Below are 14,861 nucleotides of genomic sequence, written 5' to 3' on the forward strand. Positions count from 1 at the left end.
TCTAACCCTTCTCTGAGGGACTGTTTAACGAGCAGTTGTAGATCAACAACACAGACGCACAAGTAAGTTTATGTTTCCAAACAATGGATTCATTAAGAATCTGTACGCACCCAGAAACATGGATACAAAAAATTCAACAAGTCTGTCACTATTGTACATTTTCTATTACGCCTCTTGCATACTGAGAACCCGGCCCCCCCAGATTAAAATACAGGTATCTTCCCAATCTATTGCTGATGTAGTAAAACAGATACAAAAGGCCAGCTGCCAAAAGAATAGCACCTCTGTATGCAGAGTTCATAGTCCTGTCAATTCACCAATAGCGCACATGGTTCTTCAGCAGGGAAAGCAGGTGAAATCGCTCCAGCTTTTTCTAAGGCTTTTCTTGGCATCTTTAGCCCCATCAATTTAAGCGGCCGAGGCCTCCACGTTTATTAGGCGAAGATCCACGAAAGAACATAGAGCCACAGCAATTTCAGAGTGTTTATATCTCAGTTCAAGATTCAAATGTGACAACTTATGACACAAGCCATCAAAAAGCCAGGTAGAGGGACAAGGCAGGTTGCTGCCCACAAATCAGGCTGTGATACAAAGGGGCTTTCAGAGTCTTTTTAAGCAAAACCCAGGAAAAAACAACTGCTTTGGCACTGAAGCAAATTCAGCCCTGGGTAACAAAACTGGATAGAAGAGGCTGTCCTGAAGTCCTCTATTTATGCCCAGAACAGGTACAAAGCAGCACAGCACATTCCCACATTGTCCAGCAAAACATTACTCACCATCAACCCAGAGGGGCTATTTCTAGCTCTGGCTCACTCAGTTCTCCACCCACAATGATGCCAATGATATGGCATTGACAGGCCTTTGCTAGGGAACTGGGGGGCAAGGATTTCCATCACCTTTCACGCAGGGGCTACCAAGCGGCCATCAAATGGCCAACAACTCTTGCGCCGTCACGGAGTTATTTCATCATTTCAAATCCAATCTAGAGGTGAAAGGCTCTCAGACGCATCACTAAATAGCATCTACAGAAGCCCTCATCTTTGGGGGGCGGGGGGAGAGAGATTGGAATAGATACATAATGGTTGCCATCTTCAGGGCTTTCCAATGAATTGGAGGCAGAGGGGAGTTCATACACGTCCTCTTAGGGTTAGAAGAGGAGCATTCAGTATCTTACCAGCTGTTTAGAACTATGGAGATATGATTGTCAGACTGTCACATACACAGCCTTACTCCCCACCCCAGCTAGGCCTTTCCTGCTCCAACTCAGAACCTGGCATTTCCTGCCTTGTGTTGGTTACTGTCACAACCTAATCATTTGAACACAGCTGCTTTGTATTATGTTTCTTGTAAAAGTATTTCATGTATGTTTATAAAAACCATCTGTTTACCCAAGAACCTCACGTTCTGGGCAAATATAAATCCAGGCCTCGTTTTATTATAAGATGCTTTTTATTTAGGACATCTTCTTTCAGGCTATAATACCTGCTCTCGCAAAGAGGGGACATGCTCAGGCATCTGGTTTAGAAAGCCGATTTTTTTTTTTTTTTTTTTTTTACACCCCCAAGAGACCCAACAGCTGCAGTCCTGGAAATCTGTATGGAGGCCCTTTTGTCGCCATGGCGTTTTCAGTAGCTTTAAGCACGGCCTGCAGGCTCTTGCTATGTAAATCTCTCTCCGTGCTGGTCCCATACCGTTCCAGCTCCAAAAGTGAGTTTCAGGCCAATGAGACATAAAAGTCAACATGCCAATAAAATGCCACCCATGTTTACACTGAAGGTACAGCCGAAGCTTTTCACTTCCCCTCCACCCCAAAGAATTTTAGTTCTTTAAAAAAAAAGAAATCATACAGGAAACAGACCATATCATCAGTTAGCTAGTTCATCAAATTTCATTTTTTGTCAAAGTCACGTGAGTTTTGAGAGTAAAGCCACATTTGTCCATATAGACGGTGACCTTATAAATCCATGAGACTGGAGTTAGTTCCTGACAGTCTTGACACTGACCTGGAGGACAGAACTACGATCAATCAGTCACTCTCTCTCTCTCTCTCTCACACACACACAGGAACTAAACCAACAAGGATTGTGAGAATGAGAATAACACCTTTACAATGCAGCTGTCCGACAACATCAAGGAGAAGCTTAAAAAATAATGCTTTCCCCCAGTTCCATCAGTGCAGTTGGAAGGTGTATTTTGGGGGGGCGGGGGGGTGTGGCGTGTTTGAGAGGTTGCCGTGTATGCCAGAGAGGTTGCTGGGTTGAGTTATTAGAACAGATGTTCACTTGCAAGTCTCCAGCACAACACAGGAGCCAACACACTTATCATTAAACCATACGCAGCTCCCAAGACACAAAGGCAAGTTTCTATCAATAGCGAAGGACAACACAGCCTGGCAAGTTTAGCCTCACATCTGCAACTACTTCCATTTTAAACTCCAGAGGTTAAGCAGTGCGCTAGCATCATCAGCAGGCTGCATGCCAGAAGAGCTACCGGGGCAGGGGTGGGGGGGAGGGAGGAAGGAAGGAGGGAAGGGGGGGGGGGGTCACCTGCCAGAAGGTACAGCGCAGTAACAACAAAGATCAGGATCTTTACAGAAGCCTCCCATGAATTTCTGATCTCTGCTTGCATCCTTGTGCAACAGGCGATGGGTCTTTGTGTGAGACGAGAAGTGGCTACGGGCTCTCTCCTAGTCCAGTTCCCTCTTATTTTAAGATGATGTGGTAGCTATCGTTGGTTTCAGCTGCAAAGAAAGCAGAGCAGCGTCAGACATCCCCAACCGCAAGGAGAGCAGCTGAAATTCAACATGCCTCTTTCTATACAAGAGTTCTCAAGACTGCCAAACAAGTGGTTGGGGGGGAAGGAAGACAAAGAGGAGAGGGGAGCACACACTGTTTATAAAGGCCCATTGAATGAATGCAGTTACCTTTCATTGTGTCCAGAACAAAACACGATTCGTCTTGGAAGTTCTGTATCATCTGAAAGAAGCCATGAGATCAGTTGAATCCATTAGTGAGTGTTTAAGTTTTGGACCGAGGCTCAATTTCATATAGGAATTAGTCAATCAATGGTGGAGTTAGTCATGGCCCACTGAAAGAGCTGGAAGCTATTCAGCCACACTACAGTGCTTTGGGATGTATAGAATGCACCACCTGGAATAATTATTCCTCCCTCCCACCCAATCAAACAAAAGAACAGATTTTAGGACTCCTGCCTCAGATATTGAAGCCCCTTCCCAAATCCTCAAATGTGAGAGAGCGAGCGAGAGCGCACAGTTCAGAGGGTGGCTGGCCCCTTAAGAAAAGATAGGCCCCCATCTTAACTTGCCTCCCTAGCTGTGGAAAAAGCCTACGGCAGAAGCCTAAGAAACTGCAGCCAGCACTCCCATTCGAGCGCCCTTCCCGCCCCAGTGACCAGCAGTGCCTCATTGTGTCCCACGTCCCTCTGTCCACACCTGGAGAGGCGAGACAAGCTGGTCGCAGATGGACTGAGGCTCATCTCCCCATTAGGGGCCAGACACCCTGTGACAGTCTGGTTATAATTAAGCGTTAGTAGCAATATTGTTACATCCCGTACGGGCAGTGTTTGATCAGGACGTTTGCATTTATTTTTAGATTCAAGGCAGAGGCTCTGTTTCCTGTGGCACGTTCCTGAAGTCAAGTCCCAGTAGCCAGCATAGAGGCTATTACTAAAAGCTTTGTTTGCCTTTCTAGAGGCCTCTCTGCAACCTTTATGGCAGGAGTCGCAGCACCTACCCCACCAGTTTGTGCCAGTACTAGATGAGTGGGCTGAGCAGGCGACAAGCCCCTCTGGGAGGCTGGACATCTCACTTCCCTTCTTCTCAAGCGGACTTGCAGCTGGACACACACATGCTGCAGCTAACTGCCTCTCCTAGCAGTTCAGTTGCACTGGGAAGTGAGGGTTATATGGATCCCACAGGAGTTAGAGAGACCTAGGCGATCATCCAGGACTTTGCCCATAGACAGAATGGCCAGATATTAGGTGAATTAGTGGGCCTGATTCTCATTTACACCACGGCTCCTTCCCAGCTCTCTAGCAATATAAAGGTGCCCAACTTTAAGGCTCCTTTACATTGCGTGAGTGGTACAAAAGGGGTCTTATTTACACTAAGACTTGGGCCCCCTGCACACAAAGCAATCTGGGAAGCCCACTCTAAATGAGTAATTCCAACTTTCCCTTTAAAACAGACAACATTGGGTGGCTCAGATCTTAAGTGCCATGGCCTAAGCACAGAACTGGGAGCCCGGATTCCCTTGAGGGCCTTATTTGGGCCCTGATGCCAATTCTGTGGCCTTGGGCACAGTTTTGGCAACTGTAAAATGGGGATAATACCTGCCTCATGGGGCTGGGTGGTTCATGATTAACGTTTTGAAGCTGAGGAACACAACAAGTAGTACAGGTGAGAGCATAAACAACTGTAAAATCAAGCCCCTTGGGCTCCACAGACAGGCACGTAGGGCCCCTAAGCCGTTTACCTGGAAAGGGCTAATATTCAAACCACCCCTGTCCATTTGGAATCCTTAGCACGTTTCCCCATGTCAGAGATCACAGAACCAGACCAGGTTTGCAACAGACTTAAAGTAGTTGAGCCACCATGGACTTGAAGATCCCTCCAGGCTAAGTGCCAAGAGGCACTTACCTCATCGCTGATCAGCACGTGTATTCCTGTAGGGCCTTGTTTGTAGATATGGCTGATCTGTCGGGCGGAGATACTGAAGAGCTGGGCTATTTTTTCTGTCAGTTCCACTGCAGTCAGCTCTTCCAGATAGATAGCATGATATACTGCAACAGGGACAAGAGCAATTACAGTTAGCTTCCAAATCATCTGTTGTGACGGAGTCTGAGCTGCCTGAATACTGTAAATATTATGGTAGTGCTTAAGCACCCCAGTCATGGAACAGGGCCCCACTGTGCTAGGTGCTGTATAAACAGAACGGAATGACACTTCTTACCCCAAAGAGCTTCCAGTCTCAGTACTAGTGGCCAAATGTGACCCCGCACCATTCCCAGCTATTTCCACTCCGCCAAAAGAAATCAAAGTGCAACTGACGAGCCCCCTTGGAATACCAATGCCATCGCCTAGGAGGGGACTAGGGGAAGCATACGGGTTATGGAGTCGTAACAAGAAGGGAGGACAGAGCCCACTGGCTTTGCAGTCTCCTCCCAGAACGCAGAAAGTGGACGTACTGGCATCAAGCCGCTCCAGAAAGTAGGTCAGTCAGTGTGTCTAGGCCACACTGGATTCTCACACGAGCTATAATTTATCAGCCCAGCACAGGCACTGTGCCAACAATGAGATGCCGCAGCCACAGTTTTAGTTGGGGAGGAAAAAACCAGCAGACTGGAACAATGGCAGGTCAGCACAGAGCCCTCCTTCCAACCCCACTCAACCTTCCCCCAAGTGCTGGCTGTGTGAGCCCTGTTGCCTTCAGGCTGATGCTGGGTTATCTTCCATGGAAGCCTTCCACCTTCTGGCAGCAAAAGAAAAGCAAGAATGATGAAGGCTAGCATAAGCAAGGGCAGCCGAAAATGGAGGCAAGCTTGCATAAGATTCTTGTATGCCTCTATGTGAGATTATGTGCATTATGGTAACGGCTGGAGGCACCAGCTGAGCCTGAAGTCCCATTTTACTAGGCACTGTACACATATTGAGAGAATATCAAGCCCTAAAAAGCTTAAAATAGACAAACAGAGCATCAGCAGGGAAGGGACTTGCCCAAAGGGGAAGAACCAGGATTAGAACTCAGATCATCGGAGTCCCTGTCCCATTCTCTATCCACTGGACCATGTTGCTTCTCCTCTGAGATAACTGGTACCCTGTTTACTGCTTTTGTAGAGACCCCACAGCACTAAGCCATGAACGCAGCCTGTTAAGGGAGGAAGCACATCACCCCTTCTGGAAACTTACCAAAGAAAGTACTGTTTGCCAGCTCCCCATCCTCATGCTTCTGCTGGTCCCTCAGCTGCTGAGGCTCCTGGCACACGTAGATGGTCAGCCTGGGCCGTACCATCCTGTGGGAGGGAGGGTGGGACAGGTGAATACCACTGAGAGTTTACCATGAGCATGTTTCCAGTTTCCCTGATGCTCAGGTCCCATGCTCCTTGATGCAGAAGACCAGACACACAGGCCTGTCTTCAGGCAGAAATAAGAGGGAGATCACAGCAAGTTTTGTTTCATGGAGACAACACACACAAAAGGAGGCGGGGGTGGGGGCGGGGGCGGGGGGGAGGAATCAGGCAGCATTCAGACTGGGGGGGGGGGGGTGACAACTGGCTGCTAAGTATCCCATTCAGCCCTCCTAAGTGGGATTAATAGCAACTGAGAGTAGATGGGCTGGGGTTTAAACCAGGGGTCGCTAGGCTGCAGCAAGAACAGCGGAGAACACTGGCATAAGAAACAGATGAAGCTTGTCACAGCATTTTCTGAATTGAGTGACCTATGAGATGACTAATGTCTGGTCCCCCACCCCCATGCAAAGCTGCGACAACGTTTTAGTGCTATCTCACCAGTCATCGGAATTGGTACATTAATTCCCTGGAATGCTCACACTACCACCGACTCTTGCCGTCCCTTATCAGAAATCCAAGCTCTCCCAAAACACACACCGATATTAATACACTCCTGGTGGCTCTATGCTTATCTGCCTGGTTGCAATTCCTGCAACAGTTTCTCCCCTAGCTGATCCTCCATCTCAGGCACAGGGTGATTGGAACTGCAAGCTAATACCAGAGGCTTCACATGGAGATGCAAGGAAAGCTCCCTAACGGAGGAACTTGCCCACAAGAGAAGTTTCTTTTTACCCCTGTCACCTGAGGCCAGATTTTGCGACTGTCCAGCACTAATGATCCGGTCCAGATTTTCTAGAGAGCTCGGCTCTTATTCAGGCACCTCAACAAAGGTCTGGAGTCTCAGAATTGCTCAGCGCCCAATATGCAGAGCTCTTGAAAATCTGGACCCTTATTGGTTGGCCTTATGCTCTAAAAATATGACAAAGTATTTTTTAGGGCTGGTCTACACTACCACTTGAGCCAACGTAACTTACGTCGCTCAGGGCAGTGAAAAATGACACCCCCGAGCCTTTACATCGACCTAAGTGCTGTCCACACCAGCACTATGTCGGCGGGAGATGCTGTCCCGCTGATGTAGCTTCCGCCTTTTGCGGAGATACAGTAATTATGCCGACGGGAGAACGCTCTCCTGTCGGCCCACCGCCTCTTCTCCAGATGTGCTACAGAGGCACAGCTTCGTCAGTGCAGCTGCACCAATGTAGCGCAGTAGTGTAGACATGCCCTTAGAAGCATCTAATCCTCTTCTGAGCCCTGCTACGCTCTTGCCCTCGATGGTATTTTGTGGCAGAGAGTTCCAGGAGTTAATTTTCCAAAATGTATAACTATTTTCCATCAGCTATTATGCACTGGTTGCTTTGCAATGTCACCGAATGCCCTCAAGTTTTTATGTTACAAGGAGTGATAAGCATCCAGTTTAGCTTCTCTACTCCATAGGTTTTACTCACCTTGCATCCCCTTGTTGTCCTCTCTTAACAAAACCCAACCTTTCCTCACCTGGAAGCGACCCGTCTAATCATTTTCACTGCCTGTCTTTGGACCCCTTCTGTTTTTGTTCTATCCAGGGCAGACTGCTCAATGATACCCCAAAACTGATGCAAAGAACTCATCGAGTTCCTCTGGAACACTGTCATCATTCCTAATCCTTTCCTCCCCACTCATCCAGATGACCTACCAATTTTCTTGCAGGTTTCCTCTTTCTGTCACAAGCAATTCACAAGTGCCTAGATCTGAATTCTGGACCTTCTAGCTCCCAAGCATCAGCAGTAACTTAACTTTGGCTTTCAAGCTGCATTGTCTTTGCTTTTGCTGAACTGGATGATTATCACTCTAAGGCCAGATCCTGAAGGAGGATTTTGCTTTTAACTGTGCTAGGCTTTTCAACAAATCCATGGAATCCCTGGCTTTTTCCTGCAAGTTTTTGGAATAAGGTCAGCCCTGACATTTCTAACCTGCCACAACATTTTCCTGTCATGCCACAGAAGTCCTCCTTTGTCTTGGGTTTACGGAGGCACTAGGCATCATGACAGCAATGCACTGATGAGCCAGAGGCCCAGTCTACACTTAAGTTTTGCTGGATTAGTCTATCAGTCAGGGTTGCGATGAGGTGGGATTTGTGACCATCATAGCTAGGCTGGCAAGAGCCCTAATACAGATGTAGTTATATTGGTAAAAGAGTCCGTTTGCTGGGAGAAACTGCATCTCCATTATCACTGGGTTCCACTAAGACTACAGCTATACTGACAACCTTTTCTAGGGTCGATAAGGCCCAGAACTACAAGAGTGATAGAGAAGCAGACATCCCATGGCCATTGCTCTGTGGGGTATAAAAATCATCACTCATTCTCAGCTTTTACAAGTATACGCACCGTCCCTTTAATGCATTAAAGAGCCTGATGCCATCTGCAGGGCCACAGATCTGGATAACATCTTCCCTGGTTAGCTTCAGTAAGTCTGCACCTGGAATTTAAAACAAGGAGCCAACAGATCACCATGGGGGGGGGGGGGGGGGGGAAGAAGAGTAGGAATGGTTTATTTAAAGAAGATGGAGGTAAATTTCATACAACGCATCACAGCGGAGTTTGCACAGACTATAATACTGCCAGCAATTGATACCTCCTCAGGAGGGAATGCAGCAGGAGCCTATTGAGGCGAGGAATGAGCAGAGATGGGCTTTCATCACCAACCTGAGAAATTCGTGAAGAGCCGGGAGAACGTGGAAAAGCGGTTTCGATGCAGCCATTGCTGGGCTTCCTGAGGCGTTGTCGTTGGCAGAAGGTTCTGTGGCACGGGAACAAAATGGTTACTTTCCTTAGACTAGGTAACACACAAGCCACTTGCATTCAAAGTATAGCACAGGTCAGCTAGATTACTACTGTAATATGGTAACATCTAGGACCCCAAGGCATGGATCAGGGCTCTCTACAAACATAGAATGAAGATAGTCCTTATCCCAAAGAGCTTACAATTTCAGTATAAAACTAGAGACAGCAGGTAAAATACACAGACAGACTTGGGGGGCGGGGGGGCAGGTAAGAGGGCAGAAGCACCACAATGAGATAATGCTGGTCAGCAAAACAGAGCAGAGGTCACAGCATGCCAGCTGCTCAACCACTGTCAAAGTTTTTGTATGGCTTCAGAGAGTTTTCACTTTAGAGCCTCTCTCGCCAAGTAGGAGCCATTGAGGAAGAAGTTATGGGCTTAATGTAGAAGTTACTTAGTGAGCTTCTTTGGCCGGTGTTTTTGAGGTCAGACTAGATGATAACAGCCCCTTCTGGCTTTAAAATGGTCTATGAAATTTATTCTCAAGGGAAGTCTGGACAGCCCAGAGACAGATGACTTGTCTACATGGGGAATTATTCTGGAATAACTATTCCTGATTAACATCTGGATGCTCTTATTCTGGAATCAGAGCATTTTATTCCAAATTATCTGAAAGTGGATTAAATTAATTTGGAGTAAGAGTGTCCACAGATGGAGCTAACCAGGAATAGTTAAACCACTTTAAAGTTAAACCCTACCTTATTCCGGATTAACTTTCTTGTGTAGACAAGCCCAGAGACCCCATACTGCAGCATACCAGCAAGCTCCTGAACATAGACACCTAGAAACCCACAAACTTCCAACAGTAAATTTAGAAAATAGGATTAACACCATCCTTACCACAAGCATAAGATTTGAGGTGGGACTTACATCTGTGATTGGAGGAGGTGGCTCGGGTTGGTGATTTGGAGAGCCATTTCTAGATTTTGAGAAAGAACCAAAAAAAAAAAAACATGGTTGGAATCTGCTCTTCCCCACCTCCCAGTCTGATGCCTTTAAAATACACTGACAAAAGGTGTCACGTATTCTATTGCGAATCACGATTCACAATGACTGGCACCCAGTGTGTTTTAGAAAGTGGGCTCAGAAACCTGTAGGCATGGCTGGTTGCAAGTAGCAACGTGACCACGTCAATATCATTGCCAGGGAAATGAAATATCCCGCAGAACAACGAACGGCACTATGTGAGCAAATGGATATGCCAGGGGAAGGCTGATGGCGGAACGCAGACAGAACAGCTACACAAATGCACATTCAGTTCTCATTTCAGGGGCAAAGATGGCTGTACTTGTTAGTGATCAAAATGAACAACAGTCTAGATCTCCAGGAGCTGCCATTTTTGCTGCCATTGGCGCTTTTTAAATAGGATGCTCTAGCTGCTGGTTCTCAAATGCTAGGAAATCATTTAGGATAAGGTCAACAGACAATTCAAATGTTTCCATCCCTCAGGGAAGTCAGAAGAGGATGACAGCCAGCCAAGCAGTTCTCACTGCCCACACTTACCCCTCACCAATGGAAAAGCTGCTGTGGGAGCTGTTAAAGCCAGGAGATGGTGCATTGTTGACGTAAGTGATCTCTGGCCACGGAGAACACTAGAAATGAAAAGCCAACTGTGAGATCCCCAGGAAAGTCACAGTATTGTTTTTAACTTTTACAAACAGTTTCCTCTAGATTTAGCTTTAAGCTGGCTTCTATGAACTAGGGCAAAATTGTTATCTGCTCTGTTTAATGCAAACTATAGCAGTTGTCTGCAAAAGCAGCTTTACTCTGAAGAGCTAGTTTACTGCTGCATTACAATTTATAGGGGTAGTACAGACCCTGTGAAACACTGGACAGTCTTCAAATTACAATATTCAAAACAGTGAGCTCTTGGATTGGAGTCAGATCTCCTGGGCATTTTATATGTTTGCTTAATATTCTCCCACTGTGCCAGCTGCAGAGCGTGCACACACATCAAGCAGCCTGTTACTGAATTTAGAAATTGAGGAATACCCCAGAATTTACTCTAACCAGATCAAATACTCAAACTGTTCTACTGAAGCACTTCCCAAGGGATATAGAATCAGTTTAGCATGGGGGTCCAAAGAATGAGAGAGCTGCCTCTTATTGATAGGGTTAGCTATTTATCACACACACCATCTGGGCTCAAGAGCCGAACAATTTAATGACCCTTCAAGAGATGGAATGATATGGTCACCCGCAGCCAAGCTGATTTGCTAAGACACAGATTTCAGCAGCCAAATGCACCTCCAGGATGTTTTACCTCTGTGAGTATTGTGGTCTCATAGGAAGGCTGGTATTTCTCCTTCTCATGAGGAGTTCGTTTCTCCATTTTCTCTCGGTCCGTCTTCTGTTTTCGATCTGCTCCTTTGGGCTGGAAGTCCAACATTTTTATTAGATCACAAATGCCTGGCATCTTGGAAGGGAGTTAGCCAAATGCAGGAAGGAGAGTTAGATTCACACTGGCTGCACAAAGAGACAGATGGAAACTGGAACAGAATAGAAAAGCTGACAGAGAGCTTGGGAACCTTTCAAGTTACTGAGCTGGGGGACAGATTCCAAACTGCTGCCTTAGGGGAAGGTAGCCCGGCTGGTATGGACAGAGAATTAGAGAATAATGCTCTCTCTGTGACAGATCTTCGTATTACTAGTTGTTATCCCTACTAACCCGATCTGCCCTCCCCCAGGAAAAGATTTCAAAAGATCCTAACTAGAAAGTGAAAAATCTTTCAGAAAGTAATTAGGCACAGACCAGGATGCTATGCCACGCCAATGAGCTCTAACAGGGCAAAGACATGGGGGGTGTGGTGTGGTGGCAGATTTGTTCTGGGTTAAGTCTGCTGCAGCATAAGGGAAAGAACCCTGGGTGGTGAATCAGACCACCTAGATTCTATTCCAAGCTCTGCCACTGGCCTGCTGGGCGACATTGGGCAAGTCACTTCACCATCCTATACCTCAGTTTCCCCATCTGTAAAATGGAATAATGGAACTGACCTGCTTTGTAAAGTGCTCTAAGACCTGATGAAAAGCACTAAAGAGTTAGGGATTATGATTTAGGGCTTCAGGGAGACTATTCCTTTAGGAGACTAGTAAGATTCCCCATTCCCCTTCTACCTCACCTCTGGAGAGATTTAAAGCTAGATTTGCAATTACTGTAGGGAATAATTCTGTGTTGGCTCCTTGGCATAGACTAGCTGACAATGATCAAGGAAGGGAGATGATGGAGAATTGTTTCAGAGTAGCAGCCGTGTTAGTCTGTATCTGCAAAAAGAAAAGGAGGACTTGTGGCACTTTAGAGACTAACAGATTTATTTGAGCATAAGCTTTCGTGAGCTACAGCTCACTTCATCAGATGCATGCAGTGAATTGGGTTCTGCATGCTAACACCCAGAGTACTTTTTCCAACACTTCGGTATTTCGCAAGGGTGCTGGTATAAGCTCAGTATCAGCAGTGAACTGAAAGGGTCACCAAGTTCTTTTGGCTACAAAGCTCTTCCCTGCAACATTTCACAGACTATTTCAGTTCATCTCTTTTTCCATGCTTGCTTTTAAGCCTTCAAATAACTTGTTTTATCGCACCTCTTGCACTTTGTGAAAGTCCTTGCTAGATTTTCATCTATGTAATCTGGTTAGCGGCGCACACACCCTTTCACAGCTCAGTGTAAGTTGTTAGACAACATAACTCAAGCTGTCTGTAAATGAAGGCTGGAATTCCCGTTCAGGATTCTGAAGAAACTGCCTTTGCATTCGGAGGTTCTTTAATGTGCTTCCCAGGACTATGGCCCTCAGGCCATTTCTGCATTAATGAAATTTGTTCTGGCCCAACTACACCAATATAGTTGCATTGATGCAAACCCCGAATGTAGACGTGCTGCAACAGTGCAAAGCGAGGCCTATACAAGAGTAAGCTGCACAGGTGTAAACCCTGCTACATGTCTACACAAAGGGCAGGTCTACACTTAAAAGCACTTAAGTGAAGACGCTCCTATGCCAGCGGGAGAGCTTCTCTCGTTGGCAGAGTTAATCCACCTCCATGAGAGGCTCTCTAGACAGGGGGTTATGTTGGTATAAATATTTTGCTACCCCTGAACAATGTAGTTAAACTGACATAAGTCTGTAGTGTAGACCTGGCCGGACGGTTTGCAATGACGTAGTTACAATGGTACCAGATTCCTTAACGCAGACATATGGAGCGCCATGCTTTCCCCCAGACTCCTCAAAACCAAGGATCTGAAATGCGAAGCTGGAGTTTCTTTCCTGCCCAAGTGTTAAGCCTGCAGAGCAGATTCCCCTCCCTGGCTTAGAAACAGTGACTAGAGCAACAAGGCCCTTTAAAGAGGACATCAGCTGGTTCAAAACAGAACCTGCGTCCCTGCTCTGCCCCATATTTCAGTTTGGGTCTGTGTCAAGTGTCTCTGCAAAGGTTTGGGAAGACGATCCAAACTCCACACGGGGAAAGACCTGATAAAAGCCCTCACAAGCCACTTTCAAAAACACAGCCACACTGGACTTCTACTCCCACAGTCGATACTACGCCTGTGGGTAAGAATGTCCTGAGAATCTCCTGCAGTGAAAGGATTGCACACAGATTTACCCCAGGCACTGATGTTATCTGCAGCCCAAACAGGGCTTGTGCTACAGCTGCAGTGGCTGTATCTAGTGACAGGTTTCAGATTAACCTGGTTCCATGTAGTCAGGAATCCCTGCCAAGCTCTCAGCCACTCGGAGCTCAAAAGAGTTTCCTGTGATCTCTGTCACCCATCAGCTCTTGAGAGGGAAGGGTTATTTACACTTCAAAATGGGAGCAGCTACTTCCACCAGGAACCCAAACAGAGCATATAAAGATTGCCTGTAGGATAAACAGCTAGAAGTCCTGTTGCAAGGTAACAGCTTTTCACACAGTCAGTAAGAGTGGATGCAACAAGTGCACGAAGATCATGAATCATTCTGACACTAGATGGAGATGCCCCCAGATCTACCTACCAGCCAACCCTTCTGAAAGGGTTTATGCCTCTGTCCTTACATGTACCAGCTTGAAGCCTGGCAAGCAGGACTTTACTTCTGAATAGCTGAGTGGTTCTTCCTCTGTTTTCAAAGGGAATTTGAACTTCTGCACAGCTTCTGTTTCTAACACCAGGAAACATGGCAACAGATGCAAAAAATACCAGAGAGTGGCAATCCTGCTCTTGAGAGTGAGCTGGCCAATAGGCCATCATATCACAGCTCAGGATGCTAGAGGTTACATTTACCTTATATATTTGTACTAAAGTAGCACCCAGAAGACCCAACTGAGATCAGGGTCCCATTGTGCTGGGCACTGTTCCAAAGCATAGGCCATGTCTATACGTACAGTGTATGGTGTGGTAAAGACGCTCTGTGCTGATGGGAGAGAGCTCTCCTGTCGGCACTTAAAAAACCCACCTTCGTGCATGGCAAAAGCGATAAGCTTATGAGCTTCCCCTGCTGACACAGAGTTGTGCACGCAAACGATTAGGTTGCTGTAACCTAGGTCGCTCAGGGGGTTGGAATATTCACCCCCCGAGTGACATACGTTTTGCTGACACAGGCTGTAGTGTACACGTAGCCTAGGAAACAGTCCCTGCCCTAAAGCTCTCACAATCTAAACAGGCAAGACAGATCAGAGGTAGGGGGAGAAACAAGCACAGAGAGGTGAAGTGACTCACCCAAAGGCACACAGCAAGTCAGTGGCAGGGTTGGGCCCAGAACCTCTGTTCTCCTCTCCTAGTGCAGCACCCAGGCCACTAGACCAAGCCATTCTGACAGCTCTCTGTGCTGGGCTCCCCTTTGGAGCTGGAAAGGAGCCAGGGAAGTTGCCCAGGGTTTTGCATTATTATGCGGGAGCAAAAATTGTCTAAGACGGTATCACTTGTCACAAACATCCTGGGGGTGCCATCGGTCATCTATTCCAGACCCAAGCAGTTCTGCTGGCAAGC

The 14,861-nt window shown here is 46.8% G+C and overlaps 1 protein-coding gene across 3 annotated transcripts in view; it reads right to left on the reverse strand.

Annotated features, from left to right (window-relative positions):
* Positions 1-67: 67 nt before the first annotated feature.
* Positions 68-14,861, reverse strand: part of TFCP2 (transcription factor CP2) — a 38,381-nt gene continuing 23,587 nt past the window's right edge. For 2 of the 3 annotated variants that reach the window (XM_084610632.1, XM_084610634.1), the window contains exons 7-15: positions 11,171-11,281; positions 10,411-10,499; positions 9,748-9,826; positions 8,772-8,865; positions 8,454-8,544; positions 5,927-6,030; positions 4,658-4,800; positions 2,924-2,975; positions 68-2,740 (exon numbers count right to left, since the gene is read on the reverse strand). In XM_084610632.1, coding sequence (XP_084466758.1) covers positions 2,703-2,740; positions 2,924-2,975; positions 4,658-4,800; positions 5,927-6,030; positions 8,454-8,544; positions 8,772-8,865; positions 9,748-9,826; positions 10,411-10,499; positions 11,171-11,281 — 801 coding nt within the window. In that variant the 3' untranslated portion in view covers positions 68-2,702. The remainder of the gene's footprint in view (positions 2,741-2,923; positions 2,976-4,657; positions 4,801-5,926; positions 6,031-8,453; positions 8,545-8,771; positions 8,866-9,747; positions 9,827-10,410; positions 10,500-11,170; positions 11,282-14,861) is intronic. The other variant, XM_084610633.1, reaches the window with a different exon arrangement.

The sequence above is a fragment of the Lepidochelys olivacea genome (genome assembly GCF_965140295.1).
Source record: "Lepidochelys olivacea isolate rLepOli2 genome assembly, chromosome: 20".
NCBI classification, from domain to species: Eukaryota; Metazoa; Chordata; order Testudines; family Cheloniidae; genus Lepidochelys; species Lepidochelys olivacea.